This window comes from Suncus etruscus, chromosome 15 (genome assembly GCF_024139225.1).
Source record: "Suncus etruscus isolate mSunEtr1 chromosome 15, mSunEtr1.pri.cur, whole genome shotgun sequence".
NCBI lineage: Eukaryota > Metazoa > Chordata > Mammalia > Eulipotyphla > Soricidae > Suncus > Suncus etruscus.
The window spans coordinates 27804999-27825603 of record NC_064862.1 but is presented as its reverse complement, the minus strand read 5'-3'; the positions used below and the strand labels follow the sequence as shown (position 1 = coordinate 27825603).

Here is a 20605-nt window from a genome sequence, read left to right as displayed (position 1 = left end):
TTTTTTTTAATGAAGGTTTGAGAAGGGGAGAGCTTTTATTTCTATTTATTTAGGTCAGTGGTCCTCAAACTATGGCCCGCGGGCTACATATTGTATTTGTTTTTTTTTTTCTTTTTTTTTTTTTTTTTTTTTTTTTTTTTTTATTTTTTATCTTTATTTAAACACCGTGATTACAAACATGATTATAGTTGTATGATTACAGTCATGTAAAGAGCACCCCCCCTTCACCGGTGTAACATTCCCACCACCAATTTCCCAGATCTCCCTCCTCCCCACCCCCCTACACCTGTACTCGAGACAGGCTTTCTACTTCCCTCATTCATTCACATTTTATGATAGTTTTCAGTGTAGTCATCTCTGCAACTGCACTCATCACTCTATGTGATGAGCTGCATGTCCTGAGCTGCACCTACCAGCCCTCATCTCTCTTGTCTCTGAGATATTGTTAAAAATGTCCTTCATTTTTCTTAAAGCCCATAGATGAGTGAAACCATTCTGCGTCTTTCTCTCTCCCTCTGACTTACTTCACTCAGCATAATAGATTCCATGTACATCCATGTATTGGAAAATTTCATGACTTCATCTCTCCTGATGGCTGCATAGTATTCCATTGTGTATATGTACCACAGTTTCTTCAGCCACTCATCTGTTGAAGGGCATCTTGGTTGTTTCCAGAGTCTGGCTATTGTAAATAGCGCTGCAATGAATATAGGAGTAAGGAAGGGTTTTTTGTATTGTATTTTTGTGTTTCTTGGGTATATTCCTAGGAGTGGTATAGCTGGATCGTATGGAAGCTCAATTTCCAGTTTGTGAAGGAATCTCCATATCGCTTTCCATAAAGGTTGTACTAGACGGCATTCCCACCAGCAGTGAAAAAGAGTTCCTTTCTCTCCACATCCCCGCCAGCACTGCTTGTTTTCCTTTCTTGTGATGTGTGCCAATCTCAGTGGCGTGAGGTGGTACCTCATAGTAGTTTTGATTTGCATCTCCCTGACGATTAGTGATGTTGAACATCTTTTCATGTGCCTTTTGGCCATTTGCCTTTCTTCTTTTTCAAAGTGTCTGTTCATTTCTTCTCCCCATTTTTTGATGGGGTTATACATATTGTATTTGTATGTTTTGTTTCTTCATTGCAAAATAAGATATATGCAGTGTGCATAAGAATTCGTTCTTTTTTTTTTTTTTTTGGTTTTTGGGCCACACCCATTTGACGCTCAGGGGTTACTCCTGGCTATGCGCTCAGAAGTCGCTCCTGGCTTGGGGGACCATATGGGATGCCGGGGGATCGAACCGCGGTTCGTCCTAGGCTAGCGCAGGCAAGGCAGGCACCTTACCTCTAGCGCCACCGCCCGGCCCCAAGAATTCGTTCTTAAGTTTTGTTTTTACTATAGTCAGACCCTCCAATGGTCTGAGGGACAGTGAACTGGCCCCCTGTTTAAAAAGTTTGAGGACCCCTTGATTTAGGTTTTTGGCTGCATCCAGCAGTGCTCAGGGGTTACTCCTGGCTCTGTGCTCATAACTCGCTCCTGGCAGGCTCGGGGGACCATATTAAGAGACACTGGGCGGGGATCAAACCCAGGTTCATCCCATGCCAGCCATGTGCATGGCAGATGAGATCCACTGCTGTCTCTATGGCCCCTGATCTGGCTTCTTTAGGGAATAAACATCAAAGTCTGCCTTCAGAGCACAAGGGGTGCCTTGAAGGAGGTGTCAGAGTAGAGGAGATAAATGAGGCTGTGAAAGAACCTGGTACTGACTTCCCAGAAGCTTCCTCCATGCTTTGTACCAGATGGTTTTCTGGGCAGTGCCACTTGAGTGGGGGTGGTGAGTGGGAAGACACCCAGGCTGGCGTTGGGCAGGTGAATTTGATGGTTTTGAAAAGCCTGACCCAGATCTTCTGAGTTTCCATTCATTGAGGTGGGGATACATAAGATCAGAGGTACCGGGAAGGAATCTCCTTCTGTGACAGATCCCACCTTACAGGACAGAGAACAGTGTCTCGTGAGATTTAAGACTTGCCACCACCATTCAGCCCCAAGCGTGTGTGACTCTGAGAGAGACTGAAATAGACCTGTTTCCACAGCTTCTTCCCCCCACGCCACTGGTTTATGGGGCCTGGGTGGGTGGAAGGTGCAGCTACCAATGCAGTTCTGGAAAGCTGAGACTTACATAAGCAAGGCGGGAAGGCCAGGACTGAGGGCCACTCTGCTGCCTGAGGGAGCCTTCTCCTTCAGTGTTGCTTGCCCCTGCCTCTGAGGGGATCCCCTACCAGCCCAGTCCCTCAGGAACTTGAAGACTGAATACCCTAGGACAGGTCAGCTCCTTTTCTGGAGCTTTTCTTAGAGTCTGAAGGACCTTCTACATGCTCACAGCAACCCCAAAGTCCTTGTCTAAGTAGATTAGAAAAATTTACTCTTCTTTTATTTATTTCTAATTCCTGAAGTATAACTTCATATTCCTAGTGACCTTTGGCCAAGCAGTACAAAATGAAAAGGATGGTGCCATCCTCCTTGGTGTAGACCCCAAAGGACCGAGACCCAGGTGCTTGTACCTGAACCCCAGTTAGCTAAGGTTTATAGTCACAGTGCTTTTAATTCACTTCAGGTGGACATGGCCCAAGAGCCTAGTGGTTGATGGATGAAGGAATTAATCTGAGGTCTCCACATAGTGTTATCTAGACATATAAGGCTAGAAGAAGTATTGCTACCTGCTGCCACTTGGGTGAACCTGCTGCTCAGTGAAAGCAAACTCATCCCAGGAGTGCCTACATATGAGTCCATATGCACAAAATGCCCACAACAGGCATATACATGAGGCAAAACAGATCAGTAGTTATGGAAGTTGGTAATTGAGGAGAAATAGGTGCAAGGATTTATTGGTAGTGTGGAGATTAAAGCTAGAATTAGCGGGGCTAGCACTGTGTAGGGATGACACGCTTCAGTGAATTTTGTGAGTGACATGGTTCAGGGAGAGTCCTTTTTTTGTTTTGGGGGCCACACCCTGCAGTACTTGGCTTACTCCTGGCAGGCTTGGAGGACCACATGGGGTGTGGGAAGAACAGACCCAGGTTGGTCCTGGGTTGGCCACGTGCAAGGCAAATGCCCTACCACTGTGCTGTCGCTCCAGCCCAGGGGGGTTCCTTTTGAGGAATTGGAGTTGTGGGCCTCAAGGCAGTGAGGAAGTCCCCAGCCAGTTGCTGGCTCTAAGGCTTGGCTTGGAGCGAGAATCATGAGAAAGGGTCTGAAGGCAGATAGGTGGAAGAGAAAACAAGATTATCCAGCCCACTTTGTCTGTATCCTGGCACAGCCTGGCATCCTGGTGAATGTGGGAGGGTTGAAGCCTGTACTTGCTGTTTCTTAAACTGAGACTTATCTGGGTTTCTTCTGAAAATCCTAGAGGTATTTCTTTGAACCTAAGATTGTGGTCCTGAAGACCCATTAGATACATAAAGGACATAAGTGATTTGTGACCCGGATGTGAGCAGAGGCTGTAGTTCAGAGCTGGTCATTTCTCTGGAGCCTCCCGAGTTTTGAGTGATGAGTGGAGGAGTATGAGTCGTTCTTACCTGTCTCCTCACTCCCTGCTTTGTTTTCTTTGGCCCAAGCATCCTCACCCATTTGAGGATGGGAAACACAGCAGGCTGGGGATGTAGGAACACCCATGTCTCCTGAGGAACTTAGATAGCCAGGAACATGAGTAGCTCTGGTTAGGGGATCGTCTTCTCTGGTCTCAATGAGGGGCTTTTCTAGGGGTTCATGGGTTATTGGGGAAGAAGAGGGACTTCAGATGCTCCAGTGTAACAATTCTTCTTTCCCCTTCAGTGTTCGAGTTGGTGAACCAAGGGTAAGTATCTCTGCTCAGGGAGTATGACTTCTTGAAGCTCCCTGGATAGCTCAGCCGAGGGAGGTGGCACTTGCCTCGTTGGAGAGATGCTGGGTTTGGCTTCTCATGTGGGTGTCAACCCTGCAGGCCTGTGATGGAAGTGCCCACTGTCAAACCACTTTCGGAAGACCAGGCTCGGTTCTACTTCCAGGATCTGATCAAAGGCATTGAGTACTGTAAGTGGGACCCATTGTAGGACTAGCCCCGGGGAAGGGGCATTCTGCATTCCCATTTCTTCCTGGAATGCAAGGATTGGGGGCAGGGACCAGAGCTGTTTATGATGCCATTTGTGGTTGGGGTCACCCCCAGTGAAAAGATGGACCTTCTTCCTGCCACATAGTGCGTGGCATGTAGTAGTGCGAGTGACCATTGACTCAGCCCTTTCCATGTGTACGAGGCATGGTTAGAGCCCAGCTTTCATCATCACTTTACTCCAGTAACCCTGGGGAGGACATCCTGTTAGTCTACAGGAGCCTCAGTTTTCCCATCTGTAAAATGAGAATCAGGTTTTTCTTTGGGGGTGGGCTGAGCCACACCCAGCAGTGCTCAGGGGTTACTCCTGGTGGGCTCTGGGAACCATATGGGATGCTGGAGATTGAACCCAGGTCCATCCACGCGTGAAAGTAGTTCCCAGTTGTGTTTTCTGGTTCTCATATTTGAGAACTGAGGAGCCTAAAAGCACTTTCTCTTTCTTTCAGAGAATGTAGGTGTGTAGTGAATTGGGGAAAGGGAAAGGAAGGCTAGGAGGGACCTTGGAGTGGGAGCCCAAAGAGGTTGGTGACTGCAACACCCAGGACGTGGTCACATGGTTTTCTACCCTCTCTCATGTCTGACATCCACTACCTACAGTACACTACCAGAAGATCATCCATCGGGACATCAAACCTTCCAACCTGCTGGTGGGAGAAGATGGACACATTAAGATTGCAGACTTCGGTGTGAGCAATGAGTTCAAGGGCAGTGACGCACTCCTGTCCAACACTGTGGGCACACCCGCCTTCATGGCACCAGAGTCACTCTCCGAGACCCGGAAGATCTTCTCTGGGAAGGTGAGTTTGCACCTGTCTCAGATGCCAGTCCTACTTGGAAGGGCCTTGGGGTTGTAACTAGGAGAAATATGATTCAAATCACTTTCATTAGTGAATTTGTTGGGTCATGTGGAAAAGACGTGTTCATCACTTTTTAGGTAAGGTCCGGATTGTCTTTCAGCACTTTCCCTGAATTGGTTTCTGCCCCCACACAGGTGGTCCTCCCTCTGCAGCATATTTTCTACCACTTTACAAGTTCAGGGAAAGAGCATTCCATCTAAAGATGCCTTCAGTCATCTAGGATATTGGCTGGATTTGCCATGTAGGAAGGTGGGGAATGGTGTGCTCATGGGCCAGGCTTGAATCATATGCTCATCCAGACTGGGGTACAGGGAGTGCGGGGGGGTGGGGGGGGGTGGGGGGTGGGGGTGGGTGGGTGGGAACTGGTGCGCTCATTGGCCAGGCCCAGATGCCTGATGTACCTTCATTCTCTAAACCTAGAGTCAAGATAGGTGGTTCCCCCAAAGAAATTTTGAAGATGGGATACTGGATGGGCAGAAGGAGTAAACTGTTTGCTTCTGACCTCTCAGATGAAGCTCTCTTTGTCTTGTAGGCACTGGATGTTTGGGCCATGGGTGTGACGCTGTACTGTTTTGTGTTTGGCCAGGTAACAAGGTGGGGTGTCCTGTCTCGGGGGTGGCTGGGTGGTCCCCTTGGATTGAAAGCCCCCAGGAAGATAGTGTTCATCTAAAGTCGGGGTTTTTGTTTGTTTGTTTTTGGGCCACACCAGTGATGCTCAGGGGTTACTCCTGGCTATGCGCTCAGAAATTGCTCCTGATCAGGAGACCATATGGGACACTAGGAGATCAAACCTCAGTCTGTCCTAGGCTAGCATGGGCAAGGCAGACACCTTACAGCTTGTGCCACTGCTCCAGCCCTAAAAGTGGTATTTTTATTTCCACAGTTAGACTGAATAGGAAAAACCAGGCCTTCCAAAATGGACTTGTATGTGTTATCTTACCAGTTAGGGAAAATGATCTGTCAATTCTGGATTGACCGAGGTTTTAGAGTTTACAACTACAAAATAGTTGATGAATTTAAGGTTGCATCAGCATATGTACCACCTCTGCCTACATCTGGGTCACAGGCATCACTAATAATTATGCTTTCCCTCCTGTTTCCTTTCTTTGATGTTCTCAACAATTCCCTAGAAATAGTTGGAGGTATAGCATTGAGATGGAAGTTAAACTCGATTTAGTATTATTCTATTTTGGGGAGTGTTTTATGTTTGGGGGTTATTCTTAGAGGTGCTCAGGTCCTACTTTAGGTGGAGCTTAGGGTACCATTTGTGGTGCCAGGGATTGAACTGGAGTCAGCCACCTACATCATCTACAGGGCATATGACTGTACTCTCTCCAGCTCTTATTTGGCACAATTAACTTCAGAAATGCTGTTGGATCTTTTCTTTTCTTTTCTTTTTTTTTTTTTTTTTTTGGTCTTTTGGGCCACATTTGGTGGTGCTCAGGGGTTATTCCTGGTTCTGTGCTCAAAAAATTACTCCTGGCAGGCTCAGGATGCTGGGGATTGAACCTGGGTAGGCCACGTGCAAGGCAAAAGCCCTACCTGCTGTAGTATTGCTCTGTCCCCAGCTTCTTTCTCCTTTTCTTTCTGGGATTGAACTCAGGACCTCATACATAAGAAACATAAGTGCTGTCCCACTGATTTATATTCTCACCCCCTTAGGGGCTTCTATTTTTTTGTTTGTTTTTTTGGGCCACACCCATTGACGCTAAGAGGTTACTCCTGGCTATTCGCTCAGAAATCGCTCCTGGGTTGGGGAGCCATATGGGACACCAGGGGTTTGAACCTCGGTCTGTCCTACGCTAGCACTTGCAAGGCAGATGCCCTACCACCACTTTAGCCCAGGGGCTTCTTTTTTTTTTTTTTTTTTTTTGGTTTTGGGTCATACCCAGCAGTGCTCAGGGGTTACTCCTGGTTCTATGCTCAGAAATCGCTCCTGGCAGGCTCGGGGGACCATATGGGATGCCGGGATTCAAACCACCGTCCTTCTGCATGAAAGGCAAATGCCCTACCTCCATGCTATCTCTCTGGCCCCAGGGCCTTCTATTTTTAATTTTGAAATTCAGATGGATTGTATGAGCAATCAAACCATGGATTTTTCTTTTTATAAACTTGTGGACCTATTAAAGAAAACTTCAGAAACTGTGCCTGTGACTAAGTAGAAAGAATTTATAATCTTCTGGTTCTGTGTTCTAGTTCTAGTCCTCTGGCAATGCCCAGGAGACCATATAATGGTGTCCAAGTTTGAATCAGGGTCAGCTGCATGCAAGACAAGCACCTTACCCACTATTCTGTCACTTGGTCTCGAGTGCTCTTCATGAGCTCTGTCAAATGGACATTTTAGCTTGTTCTTAGTGACTGTTTTTAGTGAAATCATTTTATTTTCACAGGAGTGAACCGAGCCACTGTTACTACCCTTTCCAGCCACTGAGCACCCCAGAGCTCAATAACCACGTTCCTGCCTCCAGGAGGTGGCGAGGTGGCAGGGGTGGCGAGCATCAGGTGTTCATTTAGGATGTGATGCATGAAGAGGCTTCTGAGGCAGCTCAATCTGGTCTTAAATCCCATCTTAACACTTCCCAGGACACCTCTCTCCTCCCAGCTTCTCTTTTCTGATGTCCAGTGAGAAAAACATTACCATGACTTCTGAGAACATCACCAGAAATTATTACAATGCTCATGAATTTATCAGGAATTTCAAGTGTCCCTTTTCTGTCCAGAATGTCACAGACATTGGGTAGTCAGCCATAAGCAGGATAGGGAAATTCCTGCACTTTTGAAACTAATGCTGCAGACACAGATAACAATAATGAGAAATGCCAGAGTGATTCCAGTGGAGAGGGCATTTGCCTTGCACACGACTGACCCTGATTAGATCCCCAGAACCCCATATGGTCTCCCGAGCAACATCAAGAATAAATCCTGGGCCCGGAGAGATAGCACAGCGGTGTTTGCCTTGCAAGCAGCTGATCCAGGACCCAAGGTGGTTGGTTCGAATCCCGGTGTCCCATATGGTCCCCCGTGCCTGCCAGGAGCTATTTCTGAGCAGACAGCCAGGAGTAACCCCTGAGCACTGCCGGGTGTGGCCCAAAAACCAAAAAAAAAAAAAAAAAAAAAAAATCCTGAGTGCAATGTAACTTATGCCAGGGTAGGGTGCTGTGCTGAGAAATTGGTGAGTAGAGGGATATGTTGTAAGGCTGCACAGGTAGGGCTCCTGTCTCACCAGTGAGTTTTGGTCAGGCACCTGAACAGTGGCAGAGAACAGACATGCACTGTTGGTGGGAAGGACACAGGGCTGATGAATACCCGACAAATTTCAAGAAACCAGCATAGGGACTGGAGATATAGTTCAGTGGTTAAGTCCATTGCCTTGTACACAACAAAAGCAGGATTTGATGGTTTCATTCCTGATACCACATAGGGGCCCCCAGCACCACCAGCACTGCCAGGTGTGGCTCAATAAACAAAAACAGAAAAAAAGATGTCAGCACAGGCCCTTCCTGGGAGGCCTCGCCCAGCTTCAGTGGGTGCTTCTCCAGGTTATGTTCTGGGCCTTGTTCCTGCCCACCTGGCAAGTGGCAGGTGTCTTTTCTGTGCAGGGAACAGGAAGCCCAGCTGAAGAGAAGAACCAAAGCGTAGCTGGGAGGAACTTTCATCTTCCAGGCTTAGTCCCTGGCTGCTTATTTCTCTGCTGTGACTCTGTTGAGTGACACCAGCCCAGGGTAGCACTAACCTTAGCCTCTCTGTCCCGGCCTCTTTTTGCAGTGCCCATTCATGGACGAGCGGATCATGTGTTTGCACAGTAAGATCAAGAGTCAGGCCCTGGAATTTCCAGACCAGTGAGTATGTCTCCTTGAGCTGCTTCCCTCTCTGAGCCCTCAGGTGTCCTGGTATCTGTTGCTCGCCCTGACCCCACTCCTGTCCCCAGGCCTGACATAGCTGAGGACTTGAAGGACCTGATCACCCGCATGTTGGATAAGAACCCAGAGTCAAGGATCGTGGTGCCAGAAATCAAGGTACCAGGAGGCTTCTGTGAACCCTGGGCCTTCTGCTTGAGTTGTTTGGCTCCACCCTGTCCTGGCCAGACCCCACACCTCCACCACAGAGCTGTGCCCGCCTGCCAGTGGGTCTCTGGCTGCCAGTGTTGGGCAGGAGTGGGAGGAGGCTCTGTCTGTCCACTGTGAATGTGGGAGTGGTGCTGGTTGGCAGCTGGGCCGCTGGCACTTGATGTGATTGGCTTGGGCTGATGGCGTCCATTTTCCATTTGCCTGAAGTAGTTTGATCCTTTTCCAGGGCCACCCTGCTGCAGTACACCCTATTTCAGAAAGCACTCTTATAAGCCCCCACCCCCAGCCTCCCACCACACCCCTGCCTGTGCCACACATTCGCAGCTGACCTTCACAGAAATCTAGGCTCCCCAGACAGAAGGGGCAGCCCCAGAGCGGGCAGTGGGGCTAGACCCCAGCTGGCTTTTCTCCCAATGACCCTTCCAGCTGCCCTCACTGTGTCTCTGCTGCCTCTACTTCCCCTTCTGTGAAATGAGGAGTTGGCTGCCTGCTCTGAACCCAATCCCTGGGACTGGCGAGGGTTGTCAAGGCATCATGGAACCTCCCTGGGCAGCCCTACAGGGCAGGTGTCAAATTCCAGTCCCTCTCTCCAGTCCTGATACTGATGGAGTCCAGTCCCACACACCCCCAAACTCAGCTCCCTCCCCCAAACTCAGCTCCCTCCATTCTCTGTCTCTGTCTTCTCCATGTTTCTTCCCATCTCACTCACGCCTGCCCTCTGCCTGGCTTGCCAGCTCTCGCATGCTGACCTCTGGCCACTTGTCCCCCTACCTCCTGCCCTCCCAGCCCTGCTGGCTCTCAGGGCCCCCCTGGGAGCTGGGCCCTCACCCCTCCTGTCGTTCTTGAAGCTGCACCCCTGGGTCACGAGGCACGGGGCCGAGCCATTGCCGTCGGAGGATGAGAACTGCACGCTGGTCGAAGTGACCGAAGAGGAAGTGGAGAATTCAGTCAAACACATTCCCAGCCTGGCGACCGTGGTAAGGCAGGATGGACCAGAGTGCCCAAGAAGGTGCCCTCAAGGCCCAGGCTGGCTTCCAGGAGGGCATCTGAGAAGCTGATATTGGACCTGAGAATCAGGGCATGGCTAGCCTGCTCCCCACCCACCCACCGACCACTAGCCCCCAGCCCTTGCTCACCTCACCTATTATGCCATGTGGCCCCAGCAGCATCTGGCCTTTAGCTTGGTCTCTAAACAGGTCCCCTGTCACCCCAGAAAGGGTTCCCACCTGTCTTAAGAAGCCCTCTGGAGTTTCTTCTTCCAGGGCAGGGATAACAGGAGGAGGAGAGGGACAGGACACTCCCGAGACCGGCTCCCAGCCCAGGTAGAGCGAGCCAGCAAGTTTCCACTCTGCCTCATGGGCTCATACCAGGGCCACTGCAAGCATCCTGCTTCCCAGACCCCAGCAAGGAGATTCTGCTCTGACTGAGACTCCTTTAGTGGACTCACATCCGGTCCCGACCCAAGAAGGAGCCAGAACAGAGTCCTCAGGCGTAACTTCCCTGATGCTCCTGGACTCAGCACTTTGGTGCAGAAGGGAGCCCAGGACTTTGGGAGTCAGGGGGTGGTCGCCATCCTGGGAGGGGACAGTAGCATGATCTGTCCCTGCTGGAACCTACAGGCTGGCTCCTGCCCCAACTCCGCACCTCTCTGCGTTTCTCCCTGTTTTCTCTCTTCCTTCCCGAATCTGAGCCTGGCAGGGCTTCCATGCACATCTCCCTCCTCCACCCACCTGGGGCCTCTGCATACCCATCACTGCTCTTTCTCTTTCACCCACCGTACCCACGAAGCTGCAGCTGCACCCAGAGTGGGGAGGTGCCAGCTGTTCTTAGTCTGTGGGTTTTGGTCCTGAATTGTCCCTGTCCCCATTCTATCACCTTGCTCTCTGCTGCAACCCCCTGGAAGAAGGCTGCTGGCCCAATTGGTGGGGGTAGGGTCATCCATGCTCCAGAGACACTTCTCAGGCCTGTATGGGGAGCTGAAGAGGGAGGGCCACAGTGATGAATAAAATAACATGGTCCTGTCAGGGCATGAGAGTTTCAGAAAAGATGGAGCAGGTTAGTAGAGTGAAGAAGAAAATGGGGAGGCAGAGGCAGGGTGCCAGGCAGGGTGGGGAGTGTGGGGAGTGAGGGTTCCCACTTCTGCTCAGCAAGTTCCTCTGTTTCTGAGGGGTGAGGGTGATTCTCAGCAATTCTTTTACCTGTAGTTCAGTAAAGGAGTGGTACTGAAGTGGTATTGGGGATTTCTCAGCCTTTTGGTCTCGGGCCTCCTGGGCTGCCCTGTTGATGCACAGGAGACAATGTGGTACCGAGAACCACACCAGGGTATCTGCATTTGCCTTAACCCCTGCTCTTTTTTATTTGTTTTGTGGTTCTCAGGGGTGACTCCTGGCTCTGCACTCAGAGATCACTCCTGGTGGTGCTGTAAGGGACCATATAGGATCCTGGGGATTGAACCCCAGGTTGGCTGCATAGAAATCAAGCGCCTTACCTGTGGTCTCTCCAGCCCCTCTTTTTTATTTATTTATTTGTTTATTTATTTATTTATTTTATTTTAACACCACGACTTACCAAGTTGTTTATAATGCAAATGTTTCAGCATTAAATGGTTCAAATACCAATCCCACCACCAGTGTCACCTTCCCTCCACCAGTTTCCCACCAACCACCCTAGCCTGCCCCTTGTGGGCACAAACAATTTTACTTTCTATTGTTACTACACAACGGCAAATATAATCATTGAAGTGCAGATCAATAAGGGTCCATTTGGGAAAAATTATTCCATCTCTCAAGGATTACCCCTGTTCCCAACCTCTGAGCTCCTCTTGCCTAAATGCTGCTTCCTGGCCAAACTGTGGGCCAGGTTGTATTAGAGTGGTGCGTGTGGGTACGCTTCAGATACTGCCCTGCCTGCAGAGCCACCTCTGCCGCCCTGATCTCGCACAGCTGCTCAAATGTTGCCAATCCAGTAGCGAATGAGAGAATGTGGCCTTGAGAAGGCCAGAAGCAGGGACAGATAAACATAACCACTGCAGGAAACAAAGACCATGTGGTATTGGGTTTCACTCACAGGAATGTCTAGATCCCATACAGATACCCACAGAGACAGAGGCCTGGGCAGGGGTGCCAGGAGTGAAAACTCCTGAAAACGGGTGCTTGGGTATATGTGTGTGTGTGAACATATAGACCCATTGAGTGATCCAGTTTAACGGGGTGAAGAGTATGTATGCGCTAATCTATTTCAGGTACAGAAAGGTACAGCCCTTTGTCCCCCCCCAACCCCCAACTCTACCTTCTTGTTGGGGTGGCCATGACAGCTGGCACTGGAGAGGAGGCCTCATGGGCCTGTGGACACACTGCAGCCACTGATCCTTTAGCACTTGGTCTCCTGGGAGCTGATGGGGGGGGGACCAGATTATCACACAGGGTGGGAATGAAGGGTTTTCACTTCCCCTCATTGGCTACTGGGGCTCCGTGGAGGTTTCGAGACACATCAGTCAGACTTGGGGTAGATCTGGCAGGTGCTACCTGGCAGGAAGGGGAGATTGCATCATGTCTCTCCTAGCCCTGCTATCGCTATAAGGCCTGGAAGGCAGCAGGGAGATGGGGCTTGGAGGGCAAAGAGGTGTCACCTGGAGAGCCCACCAGATGGCTGACGTACCCCCTTCTCTCCTTCAGATTCTGGTGAAGACCATGATCCGCAAACGCTCCTTCGGGAACCCTTTTGAGGGCAGCCGGCGGGAAGAGCGTTCACTGTCAGCCCCTGGCAACCTGTTGGTGTGAGTGTCTTCCTCTGGGTTCCGGGGCGGCCTTCCCCCCACACCTCACCCCTATTCTGTATGGCCCCCACATACTGGACACCCTTCAGACCCTTCCAGCAGCTATTGGCTTTAGCTTTAGAGTGGGGCGGGCCCTCACCCTCTTAAGCCAGAACCTTTACTGACACTAAAGCCACACCATGGTCTTGCCTTCCTGCTCATATAGGGGATTTGCTGTAGCTGGGGGCCTCTTGCCTGTCAGAATCCCTGAACATGCATGCTCAGTGGGCTTTGGGGCCCAGTGATGGCAACAGTGTATGTCTCGCAGAGCTGCTGGTACCCTTCATGTGGCAGCAGAGAACTGAGGTGGTCACAACGCCCGCCCGTGTTGGGGGCCTGAACATTTGTCCCTGGGGAAGGGCTCAGGCACCCCAGGAATCTCTTCTCACATCCTTTTTCCTCCCCTCTGGCTATTCCAGCAAAAGGCCAACCAGGGAGTGTGCGCCCCTGTGTGAGCCCAAGGTAACGCCTGTGAGCCTGAAAGCCTGTGCTGGCTGGGGGTTGGCTGCTGGGACCCTGGAGCCTGCCTCCAGGGGCCGTGCATGGGGCTGGGCTGGTGGGGGCATGGCACTCCACCCGGAATGCCTGTGAGTTGACCCCCGTCTCACCACCCAGCCTGCATCCTCCTCTGCTCAGTGCACGTGGATGGCCTCAATGCTAGAGTGGACAGAGTGAGGTCAGATGCGCTGCCTCCTCTTTCTTCCCTGAGGGGGAAGCCCTGGAGGAAAGGGGTTTCTTCCAGCTGCCCCCCGACTGTTCCCTTTGTCAACTCTCTTTCTTCCCAATACACACACAGGCCAGAGGGGAAGTTTGGTTTCATTTAGACTAGGAGGATGCAGAGCTGACTTCCTGCCACACCACCATGAGTCCTGTATCCTCCCCACAGCAGTGTCCCAGCTCGGATGTTTCCCACTGATCTTGACTCTTGCCCTTCTGGGCACACCAAACAGCAACCCATGTTTCACAGATGGCTTTGTGGAGATGGAACTGACTATCGGTTCAACCCTTTGCAGTATCTGATTCCAGAGTTTCTGTTAGAAATCTCACAGCACAGCTTTTTCCACATTCCCCTCCGACATTCTCATTAGCCCATGGAGAACTTCTCTTTACCTGTCACTTCCCTTTAGCTGTAGTGCTTGATGTCAAACACTGACCCACTTCCTGTATCCCGGGGTCAGCGCACTTCCTGTCAGCAGACTCGTCCCAGGTGTGGCCTCTGGGGTCTCGCATGTTCAGGGCTCATCGTGCTGTCCCTTGTAGTGTCTGTGCTTTGCTCCTTTGGGTGGCTGTGCAGCACTTGCTGAGGATAGACCATGTTTGTTGACCTGTTGGCCATGGGGTTCGTGGCCAGCATCCCCTCTGAGTGGCCACTGTTTCTGTCTTATTAGGAATGGCTGCCTGAGTGGCAGAGAGAGCCTGGAGGAGGCGTGTGTGAGGCTGTTTGTGCCTTTCTGGAGCAGGGAAAGCAGCGCCGGGAGTCTGTCTTGGACAGCCCTGTTGTCTCTCTAGATGGATTGAAGCGAATGATCTGCCAGCTTTTTGTGGCCTGGTTTTAGGGTTTCTCTTCCATCTGTGTGCAGGCCTGTCTGTAGAATCCTGACATACCAAAAGATTGACTGGGCTCAGCAGGCTGGGCTTATTTATTTATTTATTTATTTATTTATTTATTTATTTATTTATTTATTTATTTATTTATTTATTTTGGTCTTTGGGCCATACCCGGTGACGCTCTGGGGTTACTCCTGGCTCTGTGTTCAGAAATCGCTCCTGGCTTGGGGACCATATGGGACGCTGGGGATCGAACCCAGGTCTGTCCAGGGTTGGCCGGTGCAAGGCAAATATGCCCTACCGCTGTGCTATCATGCTGGCCCTGCATCTTGTCTTTTTCAACACCAAGTAACCTAACCTTTTTCACCATCATGAATCATCAGATTTATGAGAAAACCTTCAATTGCTAGAGTGATTCTGTCTTTAGCTAGTCAAAAATAAATGTTTAGAGCTGGAGAGATTGTATAGCAAATAAGGCACTTGCCCTGGATGGTACAAACCTGGGTTTAATCCCTGGGGTGCTGTATGGTCCCCCAGCACTGCCAGGAGTGATTCCTGAATGCAAAGCCAGGAGTAAGCCCTAAGCATTGCTTGCCCCCTCTCAAAAAAAGAGAAAAAAAAGCAAGTTTTGTAGTTCAGTCCTTTGATTTCTCTCCCATTTTTAATTGTGGTGTTTATCCTTTTTGTTGACTTATAAAATTAAAGTGTTTTCTTCTTCTCCACCCCTCTCCTCCCGCTTCCGCCCCTGCCTCCTCCTTTTTTAGTGGCTCTAACACCAATTTCTTTCTTTTTTTAGTTTTTGTTTTTGGGCCACAACTGGTGATACTCAGGGGTTACTCCTGGTTATGCGCTCAGAAATCGTTCCTGGCTTGGGGGACCATATGGGTCAGCCACATGCAAGGCAAATGCCCTACCGCTGCTCTACTGTTCTGGCCCTTGGGCTTATTTATTTATTTATTTATTTATTTATTTATTTATTTATTTATTTATTTATTTATTTTTTGGTGGGGGTGGGCTTGGGGATACTCCTGGTGGTAGTCAGAGGAAACTCCCAGCTCTATGCTTTGGGGACACTCCTGCTAGTGCTCAGGAGAAACATTGAGATGTCAAGGACGGGTGGGGGAGGCAGCTGCATTGCAAGGCCTGCGATTTAACCCCTTTACTCTCTTCCCAGTCCTGGTCCTGAGAACTGCCCTTACCCATCTTTGTTATCTGTGACTCAGGAAGGCCTAGGGGTACGTGGCTTGCCCTCAGCTGAGATTTGCTACCCACTTGGCCAGGTGCTTGTGCCATGCTCAAGGGGCTCGCTGGGCTGTCCTTGGGCTGAGCCTGGTCCTATGAGCAGGTGGTTGTGAGGGGCAGAAGAGTGCAAGGTTCTCCTTGTGCAAGGTTACAGTACCTCCCACAGAACAACAAAATAGAGCATGACCAGGGTGAGAGGGCCAAACTCAGCTCCAGAAGGGGTGGGGTGGGCCCCCCTCATACTGCCTGTCACTTCACATGGTTTGATGGAGGCTCAGGGCAGGAACCCAGGAACCAGGTCATTTTTCTCACTCCTCAGTTTCTTCCCATCCCCAAGAGGGGGGTCTTCATTATGCTAAGAGTCTTTCCTGTGCCTGTGTGTGTGTGTGTGCGCGCATGTGTGCATGCGTGCTCGCCTAGAGGCCTGTATGTGTGTGTTCCAAGAAACCATCGTGTATATGAGGGTGAGTATGTCCCAAGATGCCTGACTATGAATGTGTCTCGAGTGGTGTTTGTGTGTAAGTGTGTGTGTGTGTGTGTCCCAAGAGACTTTTGTGTGTAGTTATGACTGGTGCAGTTATTTTATTTATTTTTGTTGTTTTGTTTTTTTGGGCCACACCCAGCAGCACTCAGGTGTTACTACTGGCTCTGCTCTCAGAAATCGCTCTGGCAGGCTCGCTAGGAATCGAACCTGGGGCCATCCCGGGTCAGCCGCATGCAAGGAAAACGCCCTACCGCTGTACTATCACTCCAGCCCCCATAGGGCAGTTCTTTTGGAGATCACACACTGATTCTGCCAAATTGACACAGGCTACTGTTTGTAGCCTAATTTCTTGTTTTGTTTCCTGTGGTTCTGGGGACTCCCAAAATATACTTAAGGCAAACACTTGCCCTCTGAACATTGCCTCAGGCTCCGAAGAACCTTTTGATGATTGAAAACCAATGTCAAGGTTCCTACCCTGTAAAAACTTGGAGCCTGCAGAGTGAGGCAAGGGCAGGAGAGATTGCTCAGTGGATTAAAGCACCAGCATTGTGTGTAGGAGGCATAGGTTTTAGCTCCAGCACTACCTATTTCCTCAAGCATTGCCAGGAGAGACAGTTGAGATGAGACCTAGGAGTAGCTGTCGAATTTCCCTGTGTGTCTAACACTAGCCTGGCCCAGGGCAGAGGCCCACCATATTGATGACAGGCACCATGTCTAATTCACAGTAGGTCCTCACCAGATTTACTGTCCTTGCTGCTTTAGTTTAGTGATGTATGTTTCCTGCTCAGACTGACAGAATGCAAAATCTTTTTGAATGTTCTTGGTTTCTCTCTCTCTCTCTCTCCCTCCCTCCCTCCCTCCCTCCCTCTCTCTCTCTCTCTCTCTCTCTCTCTCTCTCTCTCTCTCTCTCTCTCTCACACACACACACACACACACACACACACACACACACTCACACACTCCCAGCTGTTTTCAGGGGCTTCTCCTCCCTCTTTGATCAGGGCTCACTCCTGGCGGGACTTGGGGGACCATATGGATTCTGGGGTTCAAAACTGGGTCCGAAGTGGGCAAGGTAAGTGGCCTTCCAGCTGTATTATTATTCTAGCCTTTGGGGGCCTTCCCAGCAGTATGAGAAGGCCTGGAGGACCTTCTTAGCAATTCTTAGCCAGCATGGCCTGAGTATGTGATGTCGTGCAGTGGTGTTAGGCGTAGGGGCCACACCCAATGGTATTTAGAAGACCATATGGTGTTGGGATCAGATACAGCCAGAAGTGACCACACTGAAAGCACATACTTTATAGTGTACTTTATCGTATCTCTCTGACCCGGAACATCTTAAGTAAGGAAGGAAAAGAAAAGTGAGGAAAAAAATTCCAAAAGCAGAAATAAAGAAAATTACATCCCAGGTGGTGGGAAGCTGGGATTCTCAGATTCAGGATCATCCCAAAAGTTGCTGTGGCCTTAACGCTGGTTTTCTGTCCTATGAGCAGGAAACACGGCAGCGAAGACAGCCTCCAAGGCCCCGACCCAGCCCCCATGGGGGAGGAGGAAGTGCTCTTGTGAAAGACCAGTCCCCCCCAGAGAGTTGGGGGGCCGGGGGCCCAGGCTCCTCAGCAAGCACTCATCTGTGGCAGCCTGATGAAGCCATGGAGTAGCGGCCCTGCCCGCCCTCGCCTGCACGTCTCAGTTGTGGGGCTGCGCCCTTCGTTTCCATAGCAGCATGTCCTACGGAAACCGAGCACGTGTGTAGAGCCTTGGCCGTCATCTCTCATTTATTTGAAATCTTTATTCTTTGTTGTTTTAAAGAGGACAAGCAAAAAAAAAAAAAAAAAAAAAAAAACATGACTTGACTCCGTGCCATCAACCTTGGCTGCTGGCTGGCTGAATGGATGGATGTGAGGAGTTGTAGACCCAAACCCACATTGCATTTTGAGACAGTTGCTTTTTCAATATTTTTTATGCCAAAAAAATCCTTGCTGGTGGACTCAGAACCATGTCAAATATATTTAGTGAATGTGTGTCATGATTAACAAACCAAGACCATGGAATTGGCTGTTGCATTTGAAAGGAGGTAAAGAGCAGGTTGACTGGGGTTGGGGGATAGTTATCTGCCAATCCCCAGCCTGGCACCTCCTGGAGTCTCCCACACCAGGCATCAGGGCAGGGCTAGTTCTGGGAGCTGCAGGAAGCCTCCAGGCTGCTCATTTGAACTTGACCATTTTTTTTTAAGTGGATAGAATATTAGTCAGGAAAAAGGAAAGGGCTTCACACTTAATTGCTTCACAAAAGGGATTTTTTCCCCCAACCTTGGAGGGGCATTTGGTGGTTGTGGTGGGAAAGTAGCCACTCCATCCACAGAGACAAAATGTCTCTAGCACAGCGGTTCTAGATAGGTCTGTGAAGCAGTCGAGTGAACTCTAGTAAAATGTCTTATGAAATGGTAGCAACTTCAGGTTAAAATCCTACACTTCCAGTATATGACAGGGCTTCCGAGCAAATGGAACCGCACATCCCGTCCTCTCACTACACTGAACTCTGGGGCAGAGCCCTGCAACTGTTTTATGCTTCTGGGATATCCCCACCATGGCTCCAAGCACGCAGTTGGGGTTAGAGCCAATGAAACCTATGCCTGTATATTAGCAGCTTCGCCTGTCTGCAGTCTGTGCACTCTGGAGATTGCTAAGGCTTTGTTTTCTTCTCAGTACTAGCTGATTAGTGTAGTTAAACATGTACCGTTTCTGAGGGCTAGGTGGGAAGTGTTTTCATCCTGATGCTCTGAGCTCTGTTAGAGTCCAAACAGGTGACTTTATCTAAAAGGGGGGGATCCCCCTTGTAGATAAAAGTGTTGCACTCCAGAGCATTCCTCAGGGTCCAAGAGAACCTGGGCCTGCACACCAAGTTCCCTTTTGTAGCCAAAAATCCAAGGGCAAAAGTTTACTCTTTTTGACTCCCAACCAAGTCTGGGAAAGTTTGGTTGATGGCAAGCAAAACTTTTAAGAGCCACGTGTGGGTGGCACCAGGAAACGGGGGTATTTTTCCCTGGAAGACTCAAAGCTCTGTTGCCCATGGCTTCCCCCAGGGTCAGCAGGGGTCTCAAACAAATGGCCCTCCGTACAACATTTTGTGGCCCTGCCCTAGAGGAATCTTTTTTGTTTTGTTTTAGTTGTTTGGGTCACACCCCCCAATGTTCAAGGCTTACTACTGACTTTGCACTCAAGGATCACCCCGACTTTGCCTCCTGCGGCCTGCAGGTAAATTGAGTTTGAGACCCCTGCTAGGGATACAGAGTCTAAGGCACCCCCCCAGGATGTACCTTCCTGCACTCGGGTCAGGACGAGTGTTTTGTGTGGAACAGAGAGTCAAATTTAGGACAGGCATCCAGAAATCTTCCTGAACTCTAAAAGTGAGGCTACGCTAGCTTCCTCCTGCTCTTCAGAGCATGAGGAAGTGCAGGGTCGCCATTTTATGGGTACAATTTTCCTTTCGTTCGCTTCCTGAAGCTAGTCCATTCCCCCTGCCCTCCCGCGCTCACCTCCTCTGGGAGCAGATGGCGTTTGATTAGTTGGCACAGTACATTCTGCAGTGGTGACAGTCCTGGCCCTGGTCTCAGTCCCTGGCTGACTGTGCCCATAGAGGGCAGGCAACTTGCAGAGCTGTGTTTACAACAGGGCATTGGTCATGCCGTGTCCCACCATCGTCAGCAAGCATGACCTGTTGTCACGCAGCACCCAGGCAGTCTAGGATGTGGATTGTAGGTGGTCCACACGCATTACCCTTTATAATTAAAACAAAAAACAACACAACAAAGAAACACCAAAGAAGGTGGTTGAAAGGAATCCCCCGCCTCCCATGCAGAATCCAAGTAGAAGGAGAGATGGAGCTGCCAGTATCTCGGAGCACAAGTATTGGTCTGTTGAGAAAGGGGAACTTTGCCGAATGGATGCCCACCCCCTCACCCCAATCCGCTTCTCTTGTTGGCTCATTTGTGGGTCCAGGAAGGGGAACTTTGCAGAATGGATGCCCACCCCCCTCACCCCAATCCGCTTCTCTTGTTGGCTCATTTGTGGGTCCAGTTTGGTGCAGTTTGTCTTGAAAAAAGCACAGGTCCCTGTCTTTCCCCTTCCACTCCACAGGCCTGATAGCCTCCGTCCCCCCAGCTTCCCTTTCCTGTGACTTAGGGCTCTGTCCCCAAATCCTTTCTGGAACAAGTAGGTGAAGGCCTGTGCATTCAGGCATCAAGGCCAGCCCTGTGGCTCTGCGTGGTCTCTGGAGAAAACAGCCACGTGGCCAAGGCAAGACCGATGACCTCCACTTGCTTCCAAAGGTGCTAGGGAAGGTTCCCAGGTCCCCGGCTCCCCTCTTCTCTAGCTTTCTGGGTCAAGTGTCGTGGGGTGGGCGACTTTTTTTCTATTCAGTGATTGATGCCCGATGCTTGTGTTTTATTCCTGATCCTTTCTAC

At 50.1% G+C, this 20605-nt stretch overlaps 1 protein-coding gene across 1 annotated transcript in view; it reads left to right on the top strand.

The window, feature by feature from the left end:
• CAMKK2 (calcium/calmodulin dependent protein kinase kinase 2) overlaps positions 1-18649 on the top strand; it is a 30691-nt gene extending 12042 nt beyond the window's left edge. The window contains exons 7-16 of the mRNA XM_049788814.1: positions 3822-3843; positions 3970-4058; positions 4732-4931; positions 5524-5577; positions 8757-8830; positions 8920-9007; positions 9907-10035; positions 12733-12833; positions 13292-13334; positions 17637-18649. Of these exons, the coding sequence (XP_049644771.1) occupies positions 3822-3843; positions 3970-4058; positions 4732-4931; positions 5524-5577; positions 8757-8830; positions 8920-9007; positions 9907-10035; positions 12733-12833; positions 13292-13334; positions 17637-17801 (965 nt within the window). The 3' untranslated portion in view covers positions 17802-18649. The remainder of the gene's footprint in view (positions 1-3821; positions 3844-3969; positions 4059-4731; positions 4932-5523; positions 5578-8756; positions 8831-8919; positions 9008-9906; positions 10036-12732; positions 12834-13291; positions 13335-17636) is intronic.
• Positions 18650-20605: the final 1956 nt, after the last annotated feature.